At 43.0% G+C, this 22,831-nt stretch overlaps 1 protein-coding gene across 9 annotated transcripts in view; it reads right to left on the reverse strand.

Annotated features, from left to right (window-relative positions):
- TRIM9 (tripartite motif containing 9) overlaps positions 1-21,502 on the reverse strand; it is a 104,511-nt gene extending 83,009 nt beyond the window's left edge. For 8 of the 9 annotated variants that reach the window (XM_007192847.3, XM_007192848.3, XM_007192849.3 and 5 more), the window contains exon 1: positions 20,477-21,467. In XM_007192847.3, coding sequence (XP_007192909.1) covers positions 20,477-21,298 — 822 coding nt within the window. In that variant the 5' untranslated portion in view covers positions 21,299-21,467. Of the gene's footprint in view, positions 1-20,476 lie in introns of all 9 variants that reach the window. The other variant, XM_007192846.3, reaches the window with a different exon arrangement.
- Positions 21,503-22,831: the final 1,329 nt, after the last annotated feature.

Below are 22,831 nucleotides of genomic sequence, written 5' to 3' on the forward strand. Positions count from 1 at the left end.
TAAATACTTTAAAAAAAAAAAAAAAGACAAGTGAGTAATAAGAAGGCAGACAACTCAATGGAAGAGTGGGCAAATTACTTAGCTGACTACATGTAAAAGAAGATATTAAAATGACCAGAAAAACATATGAAAACCTTCTCAATACCATTGGCTATCACAACACTGTGATACCGCTATATACCTACCAGAATAGCTAAAATGCAAACACAATTAATAGCAAGTGTTGGTGAGAATGAGGGGTGCTGCTGGTGGGAACGCACTACGGCACCGCCACCTGGTAACACTGTTTGGCAGCATGGACTAATGGTGAGCTTACCTGTACCCTATGACCCAGCAGCTCCCTTCCTAGGGATATAACACACAGAACTGCTTACGAGCGTACACCCAAAGACATGTACTATAATGTTTACAGCTGCACTACTCGTAATAGCCAATACCTGGAAACTGCCCAGATGTCCACCAATGGTAGAATGGATACATTGTGGAATATTCCTAAAACGGAATACTATAAAACAATGAAAATGAATGATTTAAAACTACATGCAACAATACGAATGAATCCAACAAACATAAATATAAGCAAAAAAAAAAAAAAAAAAAAAGCCATGCTGGAGTGTGTGCTGTCTGATTACATTCACGTGAAATACAAAACCAGGCACAATTAATATGCTGTTAGAAGCCAGGATACTTGTACCCTTGGCAGGGGCAGGTGCTAATTACACAGGTGTGAAAATTCATTGAGTTGTACATTCACGATTTCTCCACTAAAACTTGCTGTAACGTTTCCTTTTTTTTTTTTTTTTTTTTTTGCAGCTGCAGGCTCAAATAATTTTAGAAGTAATTTCAGAAAACTTGCAATCTGGCACTTCCTGGCTCTGACATAAAGCAAAAGCACTAACAATGAGTGGTGGTGTGCTGGAGCTGGCTTGTTCTGACTCTCATCCCAGCTCCAAGGTCATTGCTTTCACATCAGGATAGCTTGAAGTCAGATATGGCAAATCCTACAAATCAGGGCTTTACATTTTTTTTTTCCGGTGTGCCACTGAATCACAGCAGTGATAAATTTCTTCTGCATAAATAATAATCACTTGAAATTGAAGAAATTTGGCATCTAAAATGAACATTCCCCTTAGAAGATGAGCACCAGACTGGCTCTTGCACTGAGATAAGGAACTCCACATCAAGACTCAAACTTCAAAATCCTCATGGTGGGTAAGGGAGAAGGCAAAAGCACATTTACCCATTTAGTTTTCACCTTTTATCTCTCTCAATCATATCTTCTCATTTTAGGAAGTAAATAATCAAAGCAGCTTTTTTATTCCTTTTTGACCACCCCCCTCCGCCCTGCCTTTTTCTTTCTCGGCAAGGAGGTGACAATGAGTGTCATCTGTAGACAGGGGTCATTACAGACCCGCCAGTGGGTTGTCCCGCCCAGGACAGAGAAGCAGAGGTCAAAGCTGGGGGGCGCGTGCTCCCCTGTCCCCACCTAGCTGCCTCTGCCCATTCCACCCTGTGCTGTCAGCCTCCCTCTCACACGGCTCTGGAACCCCTGGGGCACTTCCAAGGCCAGGGTAATAGGAGGGGAACGGAAGATGCTGCAGCTACCCGGTCCATCTTCTTTTGATCCCCAAATATTGAAGCCCCAACTGAGAAACTTGAAACACTAGGAAAATTAAAGGGTCTCTTCACAAAGGCACAAGCAGCAGGCAGCAGACGGTTTTATCCAAGAAACTCTTATCAGGAAATGAGCCAGAGAAACATCAATAAATCTAGATCCCAATTAAATTTGGCACTGAGGGTGACTCTAGCTCTCATCTAATCTTACATCCTTATTCTATACATAAGAAGCTGGATGTCCAGAGAAGCCAAGTGGGTTGCCCAAGAGGTAGACCCAAGGTCAGAACAGGGGCCTCTAACTCTGTGTCTCTTGCTTTTTCTATTCATATTGGTACTTGGTTGCCACTTTCATAAATTCCTGATGGACCCCTCCCCAACTCTTTCCCCCACTCTTACTCCATGTTAATGTTTCTGAATTTGGGATGTACCTTGTAATTCTTTTTAAAGTTCTTTTTCTTGTTTATCATTTTTTTCCTAGAAATAAATTAAAGCCTGTTATTAATTTGTTGGTGTCCTGGAATCTAGGCAATGTAGATTTACAACAGATATTTTTACATTTGAAAAATATATACCGGAGATTTCTTTGTAGGAAATGTTTCTAGTACATTTAAAATATGATTTTGTTGGGCTTCCCTGGTGGCTCAGTGGTTAAGAATCCGCCTGCCAATGCAGGGGACACAGGTTCGAGCCCCGGTCTGGGAAGACCCCACATGCCGCGGAGCAACTAAGCCCGTGTGCCACAACGACTGAGCCTGCGCTCTAGAGCCCGTGAGCCACAACTAGTGAACCTGTGTGCCACAATTACTGAAGCCTGCATGCCACAACTACTGAAGCCCGCATGCCTAGAGCCTGTGCTCCGCAACAAGAGAAGCCACCACAGTGAGAAGCCCGTGCATCGCAACGAAGAGTAGCCCCTGCTCGCCGCAACTAGAGAAAAGCCTGCGTGCAGCAACAAAGACCCAACACAGCCAAAAATAAAATAAAACTAATTAATTAAAAAAAATTTAAAAAATATGGTTTTGTTTACATGAAGTTTTCAGGAACGCATGCCCACTTGGGGCTGCATTTTGGAAGCAGTCCTTAGCAGCTTGTTGCCTGTCAATCTTTTTTTCCATTTTTGCTGTTCTCCGTGAAGTCATGGCCCGAATTCCTCACAAACACCCAGAGGTGAGTGAGAGTCAGGAATCCTTGGAGCAGCCACTGGGGAAGAGCAGACGGCAATGTGGATGGCTGCGCTACCCTCACTCTCAAGCCTTTGGGGAGAGGGGTCCGATCTATCTGAATCTCTCACTGCTCTTGGCCAGCTTCTGACTAACCCAATGTGATGATTAATTTTATGTGTCAGCATGACTGGATCACAGGTATTCGCCTACACATCATTTCTGGGTGTGTCCGTGAGAATGTTGTGGGATGAGATTAGCATTTGGATTGGTAGACTGAGTAAAGCAGATTGCCCTTCCCAGTGTGAGCAGGCATCAGCCTGAGGGCCTGAATAGAACAAAAAGGTGGAGGCAAGGAGGATTTGCTCTCTATGACTGACTGCTTGAGCTGGGACCTTGCTCTTCCCCTGCCCTCAGACTGGGAATTACACCATCAACTCCCCTGGTTCTAAGGCCTTCAGACTCAGAGTGAACTACATCACCAGCTTGCCTGTGTCTCCAGCTTGTAGCTGGCAGATCATGGGACTTCTCAGCCTCCAATTGCGTGAGCCAATTCCTAAAAATAAGTCATATACATATATGACTTATTATTATTTCCTGTCCTATTTAACAGGTAACAATAGCTCACATTAATCATGCACTTCTTCTGGTCAGGCTCTGTTCCAAGGGTGTTGTATCTACCATTCCTTTCATCCTCACAACAATCCTTGGAGATCGATCTGATTATTATCTCCATTTTACAGATGAGAAAACCAAGGCACAGAGAGGTCAAGTAACTTACCCAAGTTCATGCAGTTAAATGGTAGTAAATCTAGGGTTTAAACCCAGGCAGTCTGCTTCAAGGTCCGTGTTCTTAACTCCTCCATTGTGTTGCCTGAATAATAGCAGACCCAAGAACAGAACACAGCTCTTCTGGCCCTATACTAACTTTTCTGGCCCAGTACCATGCAGGCAGTTCCACTACAGCTTTATCATGAAAAGGCCTCTTCAGCTGGGCTCTAGTCCTTTGGTTCTAACTCTCGTTACAGCGCTTGCTATAAAAGGGCTTAACCAGAGACTAGTTTTTACATTCCGCCATGCTCAGTCTATTTCCTGTTTCTCCTATTTTATTGTCTGTTACCTGAATTCCTGCTGTGCATCTCAGATTCTTCTAGCTTATATATAGTTTTAAAATGCTTGCCATCATTTGCTCTCAGCCAACAAGGCATTGATATGGCAACTTCACAATGGCATACATGATCAACTGCTTTTAGGAGTGGGGAGGAAGGAGGCTCATGTTTCTGGTAGGTGACATGGTGGCCTCAATAGGGTATTTTAAGGTTTGAGGTAAGGTGATCATGAGCTGCCAGGCTTTAGTCCTGGCCCTGAGTCTCAACTTCAACATGCATGAAGCCCTCCTAACCCAGTTATAATGATGATCACTGTTAAATCACAGAAATAGTTCATGGTGGAAAAGACACTGACGCGACATCACATCTCATAGCACAGTTCACACAGCAAATCCCGTTCTAGCAACAACTGTTCCGTGACCTTTGTTTTAATACATTACAAGAACCAGTTCTTCTCAGAGGTGCTTGGGAGTTAAAATGGTCACACGCCATTATCTGTGTAACCATTATCCACTCCTCTTTCTGGGTGTATAAAAGTGCTTTGTTTCTATGATCAAACTGGAAATCTCCCTCATTGTATGAATTTCCTCAGTTGAGCAGCTGAATAAACCCGGAGCTCAGTGCTGGCTAAACAGCCAGTGGTCTCACGCTACACCATCAGCATCCTGAACCTGATTCAACAGCAGTAAGGTCCTCACTCAGCCCACACTGGGCCTTGAGGAAGTTACAGTGAGGATTGAGCTCTGAATACAGACCATCTAAATTCCTTAGCATGGCTGGGAAGATTAAAGAACAGTAGGAATGTAGTGGGTTTAGTAGGCCACTGATAAATACGATTTAATCCCTGAAGAAAATCATGTGATACGAACAAATACTAAATGAAATTAGTTTTCAAATCTAATATTTATGCAAATTTTATACCAATCCCTTCAGATATACTAACTATAGAATTTCTCTAAAAACACTGGATTAATTTTTGATGGCTGTCTCACAATAATAACCTTTTATACATAGTTTTAGAAAACTTAATAATTGACCATAACCCAAAAGCCCTCATAGCATGCAAATTAAATAATGTAAATTGTAAATTGATGACTTTGTTCTTATAAAAGTAAATATAAGACCTAGGGGAGTGAAATTGTAATATAATTGAACCATTTGGCTCCACTCAGAAGAGAGTAATTGACCAGTCTTTGGCCGGCCTCCAAACTGGGTAATAATCTTCTACCTACTAATTCATTCCTTCCCAGTTTTGCAGATAAAATTTATAAATTATTCTTTAATTCCTGCCTTCAATGTAAGCAGAGCTTCCAGGTTCTACTAAATAGCTGCCATATTTCATTTCGGTGGTGGCTATAAGTCAATGGATTCTGTGTTTGTATTTAGTTAAATCATTTTATGGCGTGTTTCAAAAGAAAAGTGTTATGTGAGTTCATTTCTATACAACCCAGATATATATGTTGGAATCTTATTTTAACATTACAGGTGATTGGCCAAGTACATTACAGTAATCTTTTGCTGGGATCAGTGCCGGCCCTGCAGCTGCTACCCACGTGGTATGAGCTGAGGAGCTGTCAGCACTGGGACGTTTAACTGGGAAGGAAGCCAGGGCTGGGAAAGTCAGTGTTAGGTTGGAGGCAGAGGGTGCACAGGCCAGATGGGCTGGGCAGAGAGACTCCCCGGAAGTTGCTATCAAGGGTCTGAAGCTAGATGAGCAGACTGGAAACACACTGGTCAGAGCAAGGCATGGAGATGGCTGGAAGGAAGGTACATACGTTGAAACCAAAGCTGGGCCCACAGACAGGTGAGCGGAAACCAGGAGATTCACAGGAGACCACAGCGGGGTGCGGGGGGGGGAATAGAAAAGGGTGGCGGCCAGTAAGGTGCCAACAAAGCTGGCAAGCAGTGCACCAGAAGGGGGAGAGGAGCAACAGGAGACTCTTTCGCGTCATCTCATAAACTTCTTTTGTGCTTTTGGCCAGGGCGGGAGCCAATCAGGGGACAGCCATGCTGCAATGCAGCAGTTCTCCCCGCGAGAGGGACAAAGGAAAGCCTGTGGCCTACAAATTCTTCCTTTTCCAGCCTTTATGCTGATATTCCTACCATTAGATCAATGCTTTGAGCAAAGGCACTATCTACTGAAGGCAAATGTTAAAAAAAGACTATCATTTATAATGAAGGAACATTATTCAATAGTATAGACATATATAATTTCCCCTTAAAGACAGAACAACATGGTTAAGGTAAACTTTGATAGTTGTAGTCATGGAGTGTGGGAAAAAAAACTGTGATTATGCTTGTCTGGGGGCACGAGAAGGCCTCCAAAAGAGAGAAAAGGTGTTTCAACTGAGCTTCACATGCATGTGCGTGCAAACACACACACACAAACACACACACACAGAAGCAACTGAAAATAGGTCCTTGGTTGTTCAGAATAATTAATATAAGTTCTAAGAAATCAAAGGCATTTTTGGTAATACATACTGTACATAATTTACTGAAGTGCTCTGGGATTTATTTCTCTGACTTTTGAGGGGGTTGGGCAAATGATCCCAATTCTATCATTTTATAACTCTCAAATATAGGGGAAACATCCACCACTTTGACACCCTGAAGTGACTTTTTTGAATACCACAATGGTAACCTGTAAGTAACAGAAACCACAGAACCACTGGAACTTTATAATATTGTACTAAAGTGAACTCCATCACTAAAGTCAGGAGGAGTGGAACTTGAGGTAAAGAAGAGGCACAGCCATCATATTCAGGGATTTTGATAACGAAATTATTTCCTCCCCCTGCTTTTGGATTTTTCCATGTTTCCTATTTGTCATGAGCCAATCCTGGCAGAGCTTATCTGAGCTCTGCTTCAGAACTGTCTGATAGAGGTTACTGGGTAAGGAAGCAGCAGTAGGTCCTGGTAGGCCAGTCTTGACAAGTTTTTTCTCCCACTCATATCTGTGTCAGCTTTTTATTTCCTGTGTCTCTGAGAGATGAGAGGCTCACATCTCTGTTCCTTTCATTCAAAAAGTGAGTAAACTTCAGAATATATAAAGAATTCTTACAACTCAATGATAAAAGAGAAGTAACCCAATTTCAAAATGGGTAAACGCTTTGAATAGAAATTTCTCTAAAAAAGATATAAAGATAGCCAGTAAACACATGGAAAGATGTTCAACATCACTAGTCATTAGGGAATTGCAAATCAAAACCACAATGAGACACCCGTTCACATCAACTAGGATGGCTCTAGTCAAAAAGCCAGGCAATTACAAGTGTTGGTGAGGATATGGAGAAATTGGAACCCTCATCCATTGCTGGTAGGAATGTAAGATGATGCAGCCTCTTTGGAAAACAAGAATCAAGGATATTCTCAATGCTGGAAGCATTAATTTTCTCTTTGGCTTGCTGTTTTTTAAAATTAATGTAAAATATTTGTGTGTTGATTTGCCAATTAATACCAATATTTATTAATATGTTTTTTAATCTACATAGCAGGACCTTACTGTCAAGTCAAACTTTTCCACAAAATGTCTATATACAGTGACCAGAGCAACCATTCTTAGTTCAGGTGGAAAGGTGCCGTTTTTGAATGGTAAGGGAATAGTAGTTACACTCTGTACACTTGCTTGTCATGTTTGTTAAAGCTAGCCTGGAAATTCATTGCTCATACAAGTTCCTATATTCCGTATTTTTTGTTCCTCCAAGTAGAATGTAGAGAAAATTTTATTAAATTCTGAATAATACTTTAGTTCCACCAACGGCAGATTTGCTTCCATAATGGCAGAAGGTAGCCAGATAACATGAGCTGAATGTAAACATGGAGCTTCTTCACACTGCACTGACTGTGTGCTAAAAGCTGTTTATCGTATTTCCTTGCTGAGTCTGGGCCAGATGATTGATGGTCAATAAAATCAATAATAACTGCTTGTTAAAAGCACCACAGATTTATCTGTGCCGTGTAAGATTTATTAGATTGGATGGAAGTCCTATATTACATTTGATTTTATGTGGCTAATGCTCTTGGGATAACATTTCATAGACGTGGGGGTAGGGATGGCATAGCACAAGTGACACCATCTTCTCAAGTTCATGAATTGGTGTGTCTGGGTGATGGCATAAATACGCTAAGTAGCACTATGTAATGGACACACATCTATAGTAAAATCAGCTATTGATTATTTGCACTGATGAAAAGAAATTAAAGTACAGATGATCAACACTGGTAGATTATGTTATAAAATCACTTCCCTTTGGCTTTGGGTGAGTTATAATTACAACTGAATCTGTGTATATTTGACCTTCTGAGCATTTGCTCCTTACAAAATCAAAAAGCCTGTTATGAAGACCTGCCTTAGGTAGAAATTGTTTAATCCCCCACGTTCACATTTACTTCTTTCTGCAACTGGCTTTGTTCAGAGACTAGATAATGTCTTAGACTGATATACAGCACAGGTCAGAACAGCACGGCCTTCTCGCAGGCTCTTCCTGGAGCGTGGCAGAGAGTGATAAGTGTTTGGTGTCAAACAGTTGCTTCTTAACATGCAAGCTGCAAGGAAAGTAAGAGTAAAGAGAGGATAAAGAAAAATCTCAGTAAGGCTGAATAGATGCTATCTGGCTGGAAAGTCAGCTTCAATGAATAAATGAGCAGTAGATGAGGATTAACCACCTATGTGTACTGCCTAATGACAGAAGGTAGTTATTCCCACACCAAAGCACAAGGTTCAGCATTCTACTTCCCAAGCTAACTTTTTAAGGAACAGTTTCTTCTTTGATCAGAGCTATTAGGATAAAATGTGCAGCTCTGGTTCTATGCAAGGCTTATGAAAAACCATTTTATTTGGTTGTGCTTTAATCCATTCTTAAACAATAGGCTTTTCCAGGTCACATATTCCTTTTTATATTTATGGTAAAAGGCAGGTTAGGTCTTTTCCTGAACAGGAATACACATAATTTTTTTTAACCATCTTGGCCAAAGGTGCAAGAAAAAACTGAAAGTAAACAGAATTAATAACTGGTTACAGGTTTGAATGCATTTTTATGTTTTCCAGGATAGACTTATAAATGTTTTAGATTTACAGAAATATACTTAAAATGCCAAAAAAAATCTACTTGTTCTTTTATATCATTTCTGCCTATAAATTTTAAGACGATTATTTTGTTAGAAGAGGACAATGAATCCTTGGCTGAGCTGATGGAACCTTACTGCCTATCTGTCGCTTGCTTGGTTCTGACAAGGCCAAGGTATCTAGCACATTTCTGATGATCTGGTCTATGGAACACTCAATATACTTGTCTCTCCCTTCCCTCTACCCCCTATTTTCCTCTTTAAATTTATTTTGTCACAAGGGGACTTAGGAGACAAATGACTTTTAATTTCTCACTAATTTTCATACATGAGAACTAAAAGATCTCAGTTATGTCATTGAATTTATAAGACCGTAAAACTGTGCTTTGCAGTCATATGTTTCCTGGGATTATCAGAAGGTAGGACAGAAGAGCAGTTCGACACAGGAGCTCTGGAGTCAGCCTGGATTCAAACTCTGGCTCTGCCTCTTACAACCGGTACGACTTTATAACCTTTAAAGTCCCAGTGCCCCAGTTTTCTCAGAGGAAAATATGTGAATTCTGGAGATTAAATGAGAAAGTGGCTAGAAAGGGCTTAGAACAGTGCCTCGCATGTAGTAAGTGCTCAATACATCTTTTTTTAAAAGAATAATTTATTTATTTTATTTTAGGCTGCCTTGGGTCTTAGTTGCGGCACGCGGGCTCTTCATTGCAGCGTGCGGGCTTCTCTCTAGTTGCGGCCTGCAGGTTTTCTCTCTCTAGTTGTGGCACGCGGGTTCCAGAGCACGTGGGCTCTGTAGTTTGCGGCATGCAGGCTCTCTAGTTGAGGCGCAAGAGCTCAGTAGTTGTGGCACGTGGGCTTAGTTGCCCGGCGGCATGTGGGATCTTAGTTCCCTGACCAGGGATCGAACCCATGTCCCCTGCATTGTAAGGCAGATTCTTTACCACGGGACCACCAGGGAAGTCCCAGTGTTCAGTACATTTTTAACAAAAAGTGTGAAATACAGGTTTTCAAGTCTAATTATTACAGTCAGGCTCATATGAGAAACAAAATATTAGGATATGTTGCTAATCATTAATCTTTTTTGTACTGATTCTTTTTTTCATTAAACAAGCCTTTTTAAAACATCTTCTGAGTGCAGAAATGGGGGGAAACAGAGATATATAGGAAAAGTCTATGACTTTGAGTTATTAGGGTCCAATGGGAGATTCTAAAACTTGCAATTATAATACAGTGGGAGGATGTTCAGTGTTAGGACACAAAGATGGGAGCTCTGCGGGGGCGGATGGGTGGGGTGGACAGAAGGTAGAACAGAGTTTGGGACCACACTGTGAACGGGTAGGGCACTGAAATGACCGGTTCTGTTCCAGACATGCAGGTACATGTGGGAGTTGAAGCCATGGGGTAGATGAGTCTCTAGAGACAGGTGTGTTGAGAACAGAAAAGTCAGTGATGTTTCTTTATTCATGACTAGAAATTCAAGACGAGTTTTCTTGCTCTTTCAGCTTAAAATCAATCAGTCAAAAGGAAGAAAACTCTTTCTACAGTTAAGGAATAAAAGTGTCTGTAATTAAACCCAGCTGGGGTGGGAGTTCTGCTGGTGCAGGAGAGGCTCTGCTGGAACGCAGAGCTGCACCCAGGTTCCCGGCGGGCACGCCGCTCTGGGGCAAGGCTACTGAGGCTGGCTCCTGTGAGCTGGGCCTGGCAAGCTTAGTGGGGTGATTTGAAGGTCTAGTCTAAGAAAATGGTGGAGGGAGGCCTGGTGGACCAGGAGAGGGCTGGTGGGGAAGCTGGAAGGTCATGAAGGTCAAGAAGGAAGAGGTAACTTAGGCAGGCAGGTGGGACTATGGCTGTATCTGTAACGTAAACCAGAAAAGTTAAGAAGATGGCAAAGTCAGGGCCAAACAGAAGTGAAATGACAATTTCCCTGACAATGATGTCAAGTGCCTTCCGTGCATTCTGCTTGGGTTTTTCTGAGTAATCTTACTCTGAGATAGTTCTCAGTTTAACACAGGGGCGCAGTTTCAGGTTAGGGATAAAACTGCTGTGAGAACACCCCAGGACAGTGGTTTTTGGCTTTGAGACGTTTTGGGGGATGAATTAGACATGCTGTTGACAAAACCTAGATGGTCTCTGATAATCTAGGTTCTCTGCTGGTGGCCATTTTATACTAACTCCTTTTCCAAGGTTAAAAGTTGATCCTGAATGTCAATATGAAAGTACTAGAAAGGCTGGGATGTAACAGGCAAAGTACTACTCTTAACTTTCACACATTGTTCTGCTCTGTTGTCACAGCAGCAGCACCAGTTTTGACCTTTTAATATTGTCCTTTTTTGCTTTATAAAAGAACGTTTAAAACAATCTATATCTATCTATCACAATTTAATGAAAAACTCAATCAAGGGCTTCCCTGGTGGCGCAGTGGTTCAGAGTCTGCCTGCCAATGCAGGGGACATGGGTTCGAGCCCTGGTCTGGGAAGATCCCACATGCCGCGGAGCAACTAGGCCCGTGAGCCACACCTGCTGAGCCTGCGCGTCTGGAGCCTGTGCTCCGCAACAAGAGAGGCCACGACAGTGAGAGGCCCGCGCACCGCGATGAAGAGTGGCCCCCGCTCGCCACAACTAGAGAAAGCCCTTGCACAGAAACGAAGACCCAACACAGCCAAAAATAAATAAATAAATAAATAAATAAATAAAAAACAAAAAAAACCCAACTCAATCAGGCCAGTCATTTGGCATTGTGTATACAAAGTGTAAAAGTAGTCAGAAGTAGATCAAAGCAGTTATTTTTAATTATATTACATTAGTATTACTGACGTCCAAAATCATTTTTCAGTTATTTATAATAGAAAGAGAAGCAACATATATTAAATATGTGTACATACATACTACAAAATTTATATAATTGCTTTACCTCTTTGTCTTTGACTTTAATATTTAAGGAATAACATAAATTTAACTTTTAATATTTTAGATTTAACATAAGATTTAAGGATAGGCTAATTAGGGACATTTATGTGCAGGGTAGAGTTTTAGAGTAGTCTACTCTGCACACACAAGAAATTAAGAACACTGACCTACTTACTGACTTACTGGCTAGTCATTGCCTAGAATGATGTCTCCCAAACTTGTGTGGAAGCAAAGAGAGCTTCCACAACCTAAGTGTCCATCAACAGATGAATGGATAAAGAAAATGTGGTATATATATATACATAAATATATATATATATATACACCTACACACACACATACAATGGAATATTATTCAGTCATAAAAAGAAGGAAATCCTGCCATTTGTGGCAATATGGATGGACCTCGAAGGTATTATGCTAAGTAAAGTAAGTCAGACAGAGAAAGACAAATACTGTATGCTCTCACTTATATGTGGAATCTAAAAAATCTGAACCCAAAGAAGTAGAGAGTAGAATGGTGGTTGCCAGGGGCTGGGGGTGGGGTGGTGGTGGGGGGAAGTGGAGAGATGTTGGCCCAAGGGTACAAATTTCCAGCTATAGGATAAACGTTATGGGGATCTAACGTACAGCATGGTGGCTATAATTCAAAATGCTGTATTATATACTTGAAAGTTAAGAGGGTAAATCTTAAAAGTTATCACTGTAAAAAAAGAAAGATAATTATGTGAGGGGATGGAAGTGTTAACTAATCTTACTGTGGTAATCACTTTACAGTATATACATGTATCAGATCATCATGTTGTACACCTTAAATTTATATATACATCAATAACTTCTCAATAAAGCTGAAACAAAAGGAAACGAACAAACAGAAAAGAGTTTCCAAAGTCAAATAAGCTTGGAAAATTCTAGGTTGAACCAAGCAGGTTTCTCCGTCTCAGGATCGATCGGTATATGGATATAACAATGCAGAAAGTGGACCACCAAGAGCATGTGCAGAGTAGAGAGTCTCAAACTTATTTAATTATGGAAACTTCGTGGGAACACACTTAAAAAAATTCCAACCTAGAGAATGGGTCAAAACAACATGCATGTCTTCAGAAGTTTCTTGCCTTTGAAAACAAACAAAATTGATTTGGGGCAGAAGTTTGATTTCAGAACCTCCCTGTCTAGCCTGTTGGTCTTAACCGTAACATCGCCATATATGCCGAGTAATTTAGAATTGGTTAAAAAAAAATCCCTGAGGCTTCTTTGTAAGCAATCTCTCAATAAGAATAGAGGAGACTAGCCAAAAACTAGTGAAGATTACACAGTGGTCAACGAGTAGACAGAGTTAGATTAAACATTATATAATTTCTGCTTCATTGAATCAAAACTACTTTTTTTGTATTTATGGCATCAGAATGCAGCCTTCCAACTACAGTATTCTAGAGATGATACTTAGAATGAATAAGAATTAGTATCTTCAGATACAAATGTTTATATGTGCTAAATCTCAGTTGAAAGTGACAGAAAACCAATACAAACTAGCCAAAGAGAAAAAGGAGGGGGAGGATTGCTGACTCACATAACTGGAAAGGCAGGAGGGGGTAGAAGTGGGTTATGAAGGGTTCCAGGGACTCAACAGTGTTCTCAGAAGTCTCTGTTTCTTATCTCTGTAACTCTGGGGATTGCCTTACTTTCTTCTACTAATGTAAGAGGAAGAGGAAGAGGCAGGGACACAGACACCTCTGGCTTTTATTCTAGCTGCACCAAGCCCAGAGGAAAGCAATGCTCTTCTGTCCCTGATTCAGTATCTATAAACCTCAGAAGAGGACTCTGATTGGATTGGCTTGCTTCATGTGCTCATTTTTTGAATTAATCACTTTGGCCAGTGGGATAGGGTGTGATGATTGGTCAGGCCTATGTCACATGCCCTCCCACTTGGCCAGGTAAGGCAGAGCACTGGATTGGCAGCCCACCAGAATCACAAGGACTGAGCAGAGGCAGGAATGTGGTGGTGTGGGGAAGCACTTAACTAAGTAAGAAGAATACTGCCGTTATGAAACCAAAACATAAACAACACGAAACACTAAACTCTATGGTTGCTATACACTCTCTTCTTCTAACAAATAGATGGAATTATTGAAATGAAACTATATGGTTCCCCCCACTCCCAACCCAATCACATACTTTTAAAGAGGCACCTGAAGTTAGTGCAAAATTGTGTTTTGGCACCTTCTGTCCTCCTTCCTCCACTCATACACAAGCCAAGTGAGGGATCACTTTGCTCGTAGGTGGCCACATTTACCATAATATATAATAGCAGTAGGAATAACCACACAAACTGCTTGGTGGTGGAGCATTACTGGGGAGAGGAAGCACTGAGCTATAGCTGTCAGTGTTCTCTACCCTTTTCTGTCTTCTTTTTCTTCATCAACTCTGTTGCTCCACTTTTGAAGCATCTCAAGAAATTAGTGCTGTATTTAAAATGCAGAAGATCCAGGGAGAGCAAAAGGGCTTTCTTCTGCACTCAGAATGGTTTCCTCTTAGACTGTACAAGAGGCGCCGGTCAGTGCCTCCCTGCCCCTGCTGCTCACAAAGGCATTCTGCCCTGGGCTTTCCTCCAGCTGAACAGTGAAACCAGGAGCCAGGTTTGTATCAAGTGTCTGTTCATTAGGGCCAGGACTAGGGTGAGGGGAGTAAGGCACTCTCCTTGGATGCAGAATTTAAAAGGGTGCTAAAAAACCTCAGTAGTCAACGTTAATATTTTAATGGAATATTTTTAAAAATAAAAATGAATGCCCCAAAATACATGATGAACAAAAGAGCAAAATCTTAAACAAAGATAGGATCAATACTACTGATTTTCCCTTCTGACTCAGGCTCCTATATGGCTCAGCATGGCACTGTTACTGATCAACATTTAAAACGTTGATATTCTGCTCATCATGGATTTTTTGTATTCATCTTTGTTTTTTAAGATATTGCCTTATAATATTTTTTATCCTGATTACTGAGTTTTTGGTACCCCCTTATGTTTTTCACCCAAGGTGAGTGCCTCACTTGTCTCACCCAAGTCTACTGCATACACCTCACTAAAGGGGTGGGCTTGTGACCTAGGCAGTCATCAGTAAACCCCTGACTCAAGCTGGGCCAATCACATTCTTTCTCTAAACTTCAAAATGTGGCCTAAGAGACACAGAGACAGTAGTTAGATGAGAGTGGATACTTGAACTGAAATGTCATGCTGCATTGGGGCTGGAGGAGTCATGTCAGGCCTTGTGCAGCCCAAGGAAGCCCATCCAGAGAGAGGAGCAGGCATGAGAGAGTTAGGCATATGCCAGACTGTATTATTTGTTCAAAATATTCTCTGTCCTCCTCTACAAGGCTCTTCTCGGTGCCTTTCTCTGTTGGAAGAGTGAATTTCCTGTAGCACGGATGTCAGTCTTGGCCACATGGTTTGTTTTAGCCAATGGAATGTAAGCAGAAGAGACACGCAATGTCTGAGTGGAAACTTTAAGTGCTATTGAGTGGTTCTGCTCTTCTCCCTTCTCTCTGCCATAAGGTTGGCATGTTCCAAACATGCTCTTTCAGCCTAAGTTTAAGAATAAGGAGGATGTGGAGAAGGGCCAGAGCTGACTTTCAGTGGGTATTATTGTAAGAAATTATATGGTATTGTTGTAATTCATTGAGAATTTTAAAAATTAACTTTTTAATTAAAAAATTAATTTTTTGTTTTTTTAAAACAAAAAATTGGTTGTTACTGCAGCATAACTTAGTCCAAGCTGACTGATACACAGAAGTGAATTTAATCTCTAGCTTTCCAGTTCCAGTCTCCTTGTGAGTTGATTTTATTTCCCATGAAATCCTCTGAGATCCCCTAAGTGGGTTTCTGTTCCTTACCACCAACAATCTCTGATAAAACTGATAAAAAACAATATTATTTAGAACTATTTTTTTCTTACACATTTATCATATAATAGGTTCTAGCCTCCTCTGTGCCAAGGCTAAGTTATACGAATACACACACTTTGAAAGGTGCTCAGGTGAGAGAAGTGCAATTTATTGTACTCATGGTAAGGATAATTTTTGCCTGTGCATTATATTTATTACTCAATGACAGATGGCTGTGACAGTTTTCTCTAACTTTATGAAAACTGTGATTTGATCTGAAATTCCAGTTAATAGCATCTTTTCATGGTATATACAGGAAGAACAATTTCTGCTGCTTCAAAAGTGATAATATCTTCAAAACTGAATTATATCAGTTATCATTTTAGCTTTGTAATTGAAAAACAAAATATCTTTGTTTAATATACAAGTAAATCTTTGTGTGTGTCCTTGTTCCTTGGGGTTAATTCAACTGACTATTCTCGGAGGACCCATGAGGATCTGGCTCACTCTTTTAGGCCACCTTTAAGAGTAGTCTTTGTACGGCACCTTGTGCTCTATAAGGAGCAAGCAAATTATCCCAAGTTGGGGGATGAGATTTTTATGCAGTAACTGTTGACTAGTGAGACAATAACTTCCGTTTTACGCAAAAACTTTCTATTTTGCCAAACTGAAATTAGTAAGTTATAAACATCTAAATTACTTTTTCAAAATATTTTCACAAATATAGTTTTAGGGGCTTTACATCCTGTGTGTAGGAAGCACAGAGAGGTTATAGACTTGCTTAAAATTACCAGCGAGTAAGTGGCAGCATCAGGTCTGGAACCCAGAACCTCATCTAGTTCTTTCTATTTTTGCCTCAGTACAAAGAGGAACAATTCATTCCTCTGTAACATTCTCCTTAATAACCTGTAAGAATATTTACATTGCTCACAGAATGTTCTGATTATATGAAAAGTAAATTTTTAAGAATTTAAAAACATGAACATATGTTACCTATTACATTTACCATATGGACATCTAGATTATATTGTATTTACTGCTGAGATATATATATATATAATATATTATAATATATGTAATATATTATAATATATATAATAATATGTATATTGTATATATTATAATATATAATTATAATTATAATATATATAATATATTATATATTTTTTAATATATAGATATAAAACTGAACACCACTTTGGTTACATTAAATAACACATTTACTACACAAATATTTGATGAGATGCCACCATACTACAAAGCAGGTATTTTTTCCAGAAGGCTTTGAAGGTGAAAGCATAATAACTGATGGTTTATTTTAAAATGTTTAACTTGCAAATCTTTGTTTAAAAAAAAGAAGGTAAGAGAGAAATAACATTTGAGACAAGATTCAGAATGAATAGTCAGTGTTTAGAGTACAAAGGAAAAGAAAATTCTTGCTCAACAGTACAAACACAAAGGAACGGTCACAAATATATTACTGATTCAGTGATTGATAAAATACACCAAGAATTCAAGGATAATGTTAGATTTAGAAATATGAATTGCTAAAATTACAAAGTAATAATAATGGTTCCAATTGCCTATATGAAAATGTCTACAAAATCTTTTTTTGTGTTAAGTGGCAATTCTTTATACCAACCTAAGTTTGATAAGGAATACAGCAAGTGCTGATACTAAATAAAAATTGTCACCAGATATTTGTCCTATAAGGCCACTTCCTGCATTATTTTTCATGGATTTTGAAGGCCATCTATATCTGAAACGTATTTTAATTTAGACAATTGACAACTAATGAATTTCAACCAGTTGTTTTTAATACCATTTAAAAGATAAACTTCAGTCATTTTGTCTTAAATGTGTAAGATGATGACTTTCTGAGGGAAACAGTTATTCACAGGGTTTTCTTTATCACTGGAAATGACTAAATATTAATGAAAACTTTCAGGTCTAGCGATAACTTGGGTGGATAACTAACTGCCCAACTTTGGGAGAACTACTTAGTGTAATTCTTTGCTCTCCTATGTTTTGAAGGACATAGAAATTCTGGCCCATAAGCTTTTTGTGAGGATGGAAGATAAATAGACATAGGAGAAAATCGCACGTTATCACATTACCTTATTAAGGAGATAAGGTGGGGGAATAATGTTTGTTGTTCATCTAACAGATGATAAGTGAATGTTAAAATCTGTCATCCTTCTGCCTTATATTTATTGGCAGTTTAATAATCTTGATATTGACTGAACAAAAAATATAACTATTTACTCTTTTGAAAAAATGTGCAAAAGATCAGAGAAGAAATGGTCTTTTTAAAAAATGAACCAATATTCCCTTCCTAGCCTACTTATGTCATGTCTGAAGGGCTTTACATTATTCTTTTTTAGCAGACATCCAAATTTCAACCCTGTCCACGCCACAGTGTCTACTCACAATGTCCATTACCGATAAAACAAATAGTTTAACATTTCAAATCTACATGGGGCTTGGCGGAGATTTAAAGACTGCCTTTGGTCTTAATGGATAAAGTATAGGCTCTTCTTCACAGAAGAATAATGCAGTGGTTTGACCATCCTAATTAGCATGTGCCTCTAAGTTCTTTTTCCAGACAGGTGATTAGTTTCTTAGTTCCAAGGAGAGTTTTGTAGGGCAATTTAACATAGGCTATAGTTAGCAGTTTAAGAGTGAAATCGTAATATGAAGAAAAAATTGGCCATGAACTAAAGTCCTGAAAACTTTCAAAATTAAACATCATTTAAACAACTTAAATTGAAGTGTTTAAAAAATAGTGGCATGTGCCTAGGAGGGGAGCTCAAATTTGTGCTGAATTAAGTCTCTCCATCAGTACTAATACAGTTTAATAGACTATATGTGAGAACATAAATGACTGTAAACATGGATCCCATTCAGTATTCAGTATTGAGTTGAGCTCCCTGATTGCTGAATATGGTGATGTTTTATTTTATTTTTTCTTGTTGCAAATAAAATATCAATGTTCCCCTCCTTAACCCCAAGGCCTCTCTCAAAGGCTAGCCTTTCTGGTCTCCAAGGAATGCCAGGAAACCCTGAGTGGGGCAGAGCTGATGCCTAAACACCATCCCTACTGCCCTGCCTCACCCTGGGGCCTGCAACTCAATGATGTGAAGAAAACCTCCCTACAACAGTCCTGAACCCCTGCCTTGCCCTTTGCACCCCCAACTAAGTGGATTATTTAAAAAGTAAAAGTCCAATTCATGTACATCTCCTCAAGAGTGGTTTCCTTCCTTCTAAGCAGTGTGGGCAATAACATTATAAAGATCTCTTTCCTCACGAAGCTTATTTTGTGTGTGTATGTTGTGGGGGGGGGGCAATAGATAAATACAAAAGTAACATGATAGTTAAAATATATAGCGTCCCAGTTAGTGGTAAGTACTAGTGAGGAAAATAAAGCGGGGACGGAACCAAGGGGTTCAGAAAGGTCTCACTGCAAGGGTGACATCTGAGTAATGATCTGAAGGAAGCAAGAGAGTGAACTGTTCAGATGCAGGCTGAAGGAACATCAGATGCAAAGGCTGCGGGTCCAGAAGGGGCCCGGTGTTGGTGGAGGAACAGCAAGAGGGACTGCGTGGCTAAAGCAGAGGGAATGGGAGGAAATGAGGGCGATGAAGCCAAAGGGGAACAGGCCATCTGAGGTCCTGGTGGACTATCCTAAGGACCATCTAAGAAACGCGGGGGGCAATTGGAGGATTTTGAACAGAGGAGTGGCATCACCTAACAAGTCGTTAAAGGCCCTGTTCTTGAGGCTAGCTTTGGCGGAGGTACCATCAAATGACATCAGAAAGATAAATTTGGTAACAGGTGTCCCCAAATTTTCACAGACAACTACTGTGAGGAAAATGGTTGAACTCTGGACAAATGGGTGTGTGGGTGATCGATAGGAAGGGGTTACCCTGGGAGACTGGGAGATGCACCTGCCTAGCTTTCAGGCCGCGACCGCGCAGAAACCTCCAGTCCTGCTACTCCAGCCCAGATCCCCTCCGCGAGGGTCGGGGCCGCAGCCTTCAGGCCGTGTTGCCATGGCGACTACAGGATTTTTTTTTTTTTTTTTTTTTCCTCCACCCCACTCCGCATTCGCACACCTCTTGCGCGCAAAGCACCCGGACCTGCATCCTTACCACGCTGCCGCTGGGCTTGGGCCAGCGCCGACTTATCAGCATTCAGCTCGCGGCGTGTTCCCCGCCCCCGCTGCGACTCCAGGCTCCAGCCTATCCAGTAGCTCCAGCACCCCTCGGTCCGCACCGCCCAGCCGCGCCCACCTCCTCCCCGGGGACCACGGCCGGAGCCCCGCAACTAGCTCTGCCCTGGAGCTTCCCTGGCGGCCCTGAGCACAGCCGCGGATCGGCCCAGCTACTCATCGCCTTGCCGCACGCTGGCGGCCGCCGAGAGCTGCACGTCCGCAGCGGGGAGGGGGCGCCCTAAGCCTGGCTCGCAGGCAGCGTGCACCGGGAGACCCGCTCTACGCATCCCCGAAACAACTCTCTGGAGAGGTTCAACTCTCTGGAGAGGTTCAACTCCCCTGTGCGCCGTTTACGGTCCCCTGCGCTTCCTGCAATGCACCAGACGGGGGAAGTAGATATTGGAGGCACCTGCACTGCGCCCCAGTTGGGAGGCAGTGTGCGTAGAAGAGGGGGATCGTCTGCTGCAAAACCGGAGGATCGGAGGCGCGGGGAGTTAGGGGTGGGTTTTCTTAGGACTCACCTTGTGCAGTTTCCACATGGCTCCTAGAGCCTTGACTTCGTGGCTGGAGTGTTTGCCCTCCTCCAAGCACTGGTAGCACACGGGCATCTTGCACTGCACGCAGTACATGCTGTGGTTCTCCAGCTCGTGGTCTGTGCAGGTGGAGACCTTTCTTGGGCTCAGCCGCCGGCTCACGCGGCCCTGGGCCGGGGGCACCAGGCGGTGCTTGGCTAGGGGCCCCCGGGGCGGGTGGCAGCGCAGGCGGCACGGATCACAGTAGAAGACATCGCACTGTTCGCACATGACGGTGGCCTCCTTGGGTGCCTTCTCGCAAAGCTGGCACTTAAGGGCCGCCGCTTTGCTCTGCTGGTAGCGGTCAATTACCCCTTCCAGGACGCGGTTCTTGGGGAAGCCGCGGAGACCCCGGTCATCCAGGATGAGGCTGCGGTGGCACTGGGGGCAGGTGATACAGGAGTTGCGGGGCACCGGGGCCAAGGCCGGTGACAGGTGGGTGGCCGGTGGCGGCATAGCCGGGGGGAACACACGGACGCCGTTGGGGGACTTCTGGCACGGGGTAGTGGGGGCGCTGGCGAACCCCCCGTAGGAGCCATAGCCGCTGTCCGCCTCGCTGTACAGGCTCATCTTGTCAAGGTCCAGATAATCATAGTCGGAGACCCCGGAGCCCGAGGCCCGTCGGCTCTGGGGGGACTCCGACTCCGGGGTCTGCACCAGGATGTTGCGGGCGCACGCCTGACATATATTGTGAGAGCAGGGCAGGATGATGGGCTCCCGATAGAAGGAGCCGCACACGGGGCATTTTAACTCTTCTTCCATCTCTTCCATGGGGACCTGGCTGGGAGCGAAGCAGAGGCGGCTGCAACTGGAGCCTGAACTGACGAGGTGGCCGCCGGCCTGTCGTGTCCAGCACCTTGGCCAGCAGCGGCGGCGGTGGCGTTGGCAGTGGCGCCTTCCCGCGTCGCTTAGGCGCCGACTCCCTGTGAGGCGCTCTCTCAGTGAGCCACCGAACCGCGGCGCCGAGCGCCAACCCGGGACCGCCCCCTACTGCCCCTCTAGTCCCGCCCCAGCCTGTAAGCAGCGGCTTATTGGACGGCGGGCGAGAGAGCGAAGCTCTCATTGGCCACACGCCCCGTCCTTCTCCTCTCCTCCGCAGGCCACAGGGGGTTTGGTGGAGGATTCTGAGGATGAGGGGAGTCTTCGCTTTGGGCTGCATGATCTCGGGAGGGGGCCGGCGTGCGGAAGCGAGGGGACCGGGAAGGAGGGATTAGGCGGGATGACTCATCCCTCGCCCCGCTTCCTTCCGACCTCCGGCTCAGTCGCCCAAGAGCGGGGCGTGAGAAACCCCTCCCCGCAGCGAGGGGGCTGGCAGAGGGGCTGGTGCCTGTCGACGGCGTCTGCGTTTGGCTTGCAGCTGTAGTCTCCGCGCCGATCTCCGCTCGCCCGTGCTGCGCCGCGCGGGAGACCCCCCCTTCTTCCGCTGCTGGCGCCTCACCCAGGCCTAGGTTTCTGTACCCCAGCCGGGCCATTCTCCCGCTCAGGAACCCGCGGAAGCCGGCCCCTGTGCTCCTGCATCCCGGGGGTCTGACGGCGCAGGCCTGGCAGGAGTCTTCTGGCTTCTTTTTCTCCCAGTTCCTGGTGTCTAAAAGGGGATTGACAATATCGATTTCCTAGTGTTGCTGTGAGATTTAAATTACGCGACCCACGTAAAGGCTCAGTATATTCGTTAAAATCTATGCCCCCTTCATTTCACGCTTTCAATTCAGGCTCGGCCCAGAGGCTTCTTACCCTGTGGTGTGAACGTGTCTCTATATCCCCTCTTCATGTAAAAGAGCTTCTGTCCCCTCTTTAGTCCCCCTCCCCCCAAAGCTGTCCTCTCACCGGGGCGCTCAGCACCTGGCTGAGCTTTCACAAGGCCAGTAGAACCTTTGGTTCAGCTGAGGCAGGAATGGGTTGCTTATTTCTGAGGGCCCATAGTTTAGTAAACTAGCTCTGTAGATGAATCACTGTGTCACTGTAGAGTCTCAGTGTGTGACTCCAAACAGCTTTATTCAATGTTATGTGGCCCGAGCATCTACCACTGCTTCCAGAAGGATGGGTTCTTTCTGTTTCTTCTAGTGAAATGCGAGAGGTGCTGGTGATGGTGGGGGCCTAGTTCTAGTGTTAGTACTCATATATTAAGCTCCACTCTTCTCCCTCTCCCCAGACATCGCTGGAGATAATTGGTCCTGCCCCTTGCCTGCAGAACTGTTGATCTGATGGTGGCGAACAAGAAAATCCAAAAAACAAAAAACTCATATTTAGGTTAAGTGACTTAGTGATATTCTGAGGTAATAACTTATTTGAAGTTGCACATGGCTG

The sequence above is a fragment of the Balaenoptera acutorostrata genome, chromosome 3, assembly GCF_949987535.1.
Source record: "Balaenoptera acutorostrata chromosome 3, mBalAcu1.1, whole genome shotgun sequence".
Lineage (NCBI taxonomy): Eukaryota > Metazoa > Chordata > Mammalia > Artiodactyla > Balaenopteridae > Balaenoptera > Balaenoptera acutorostrata.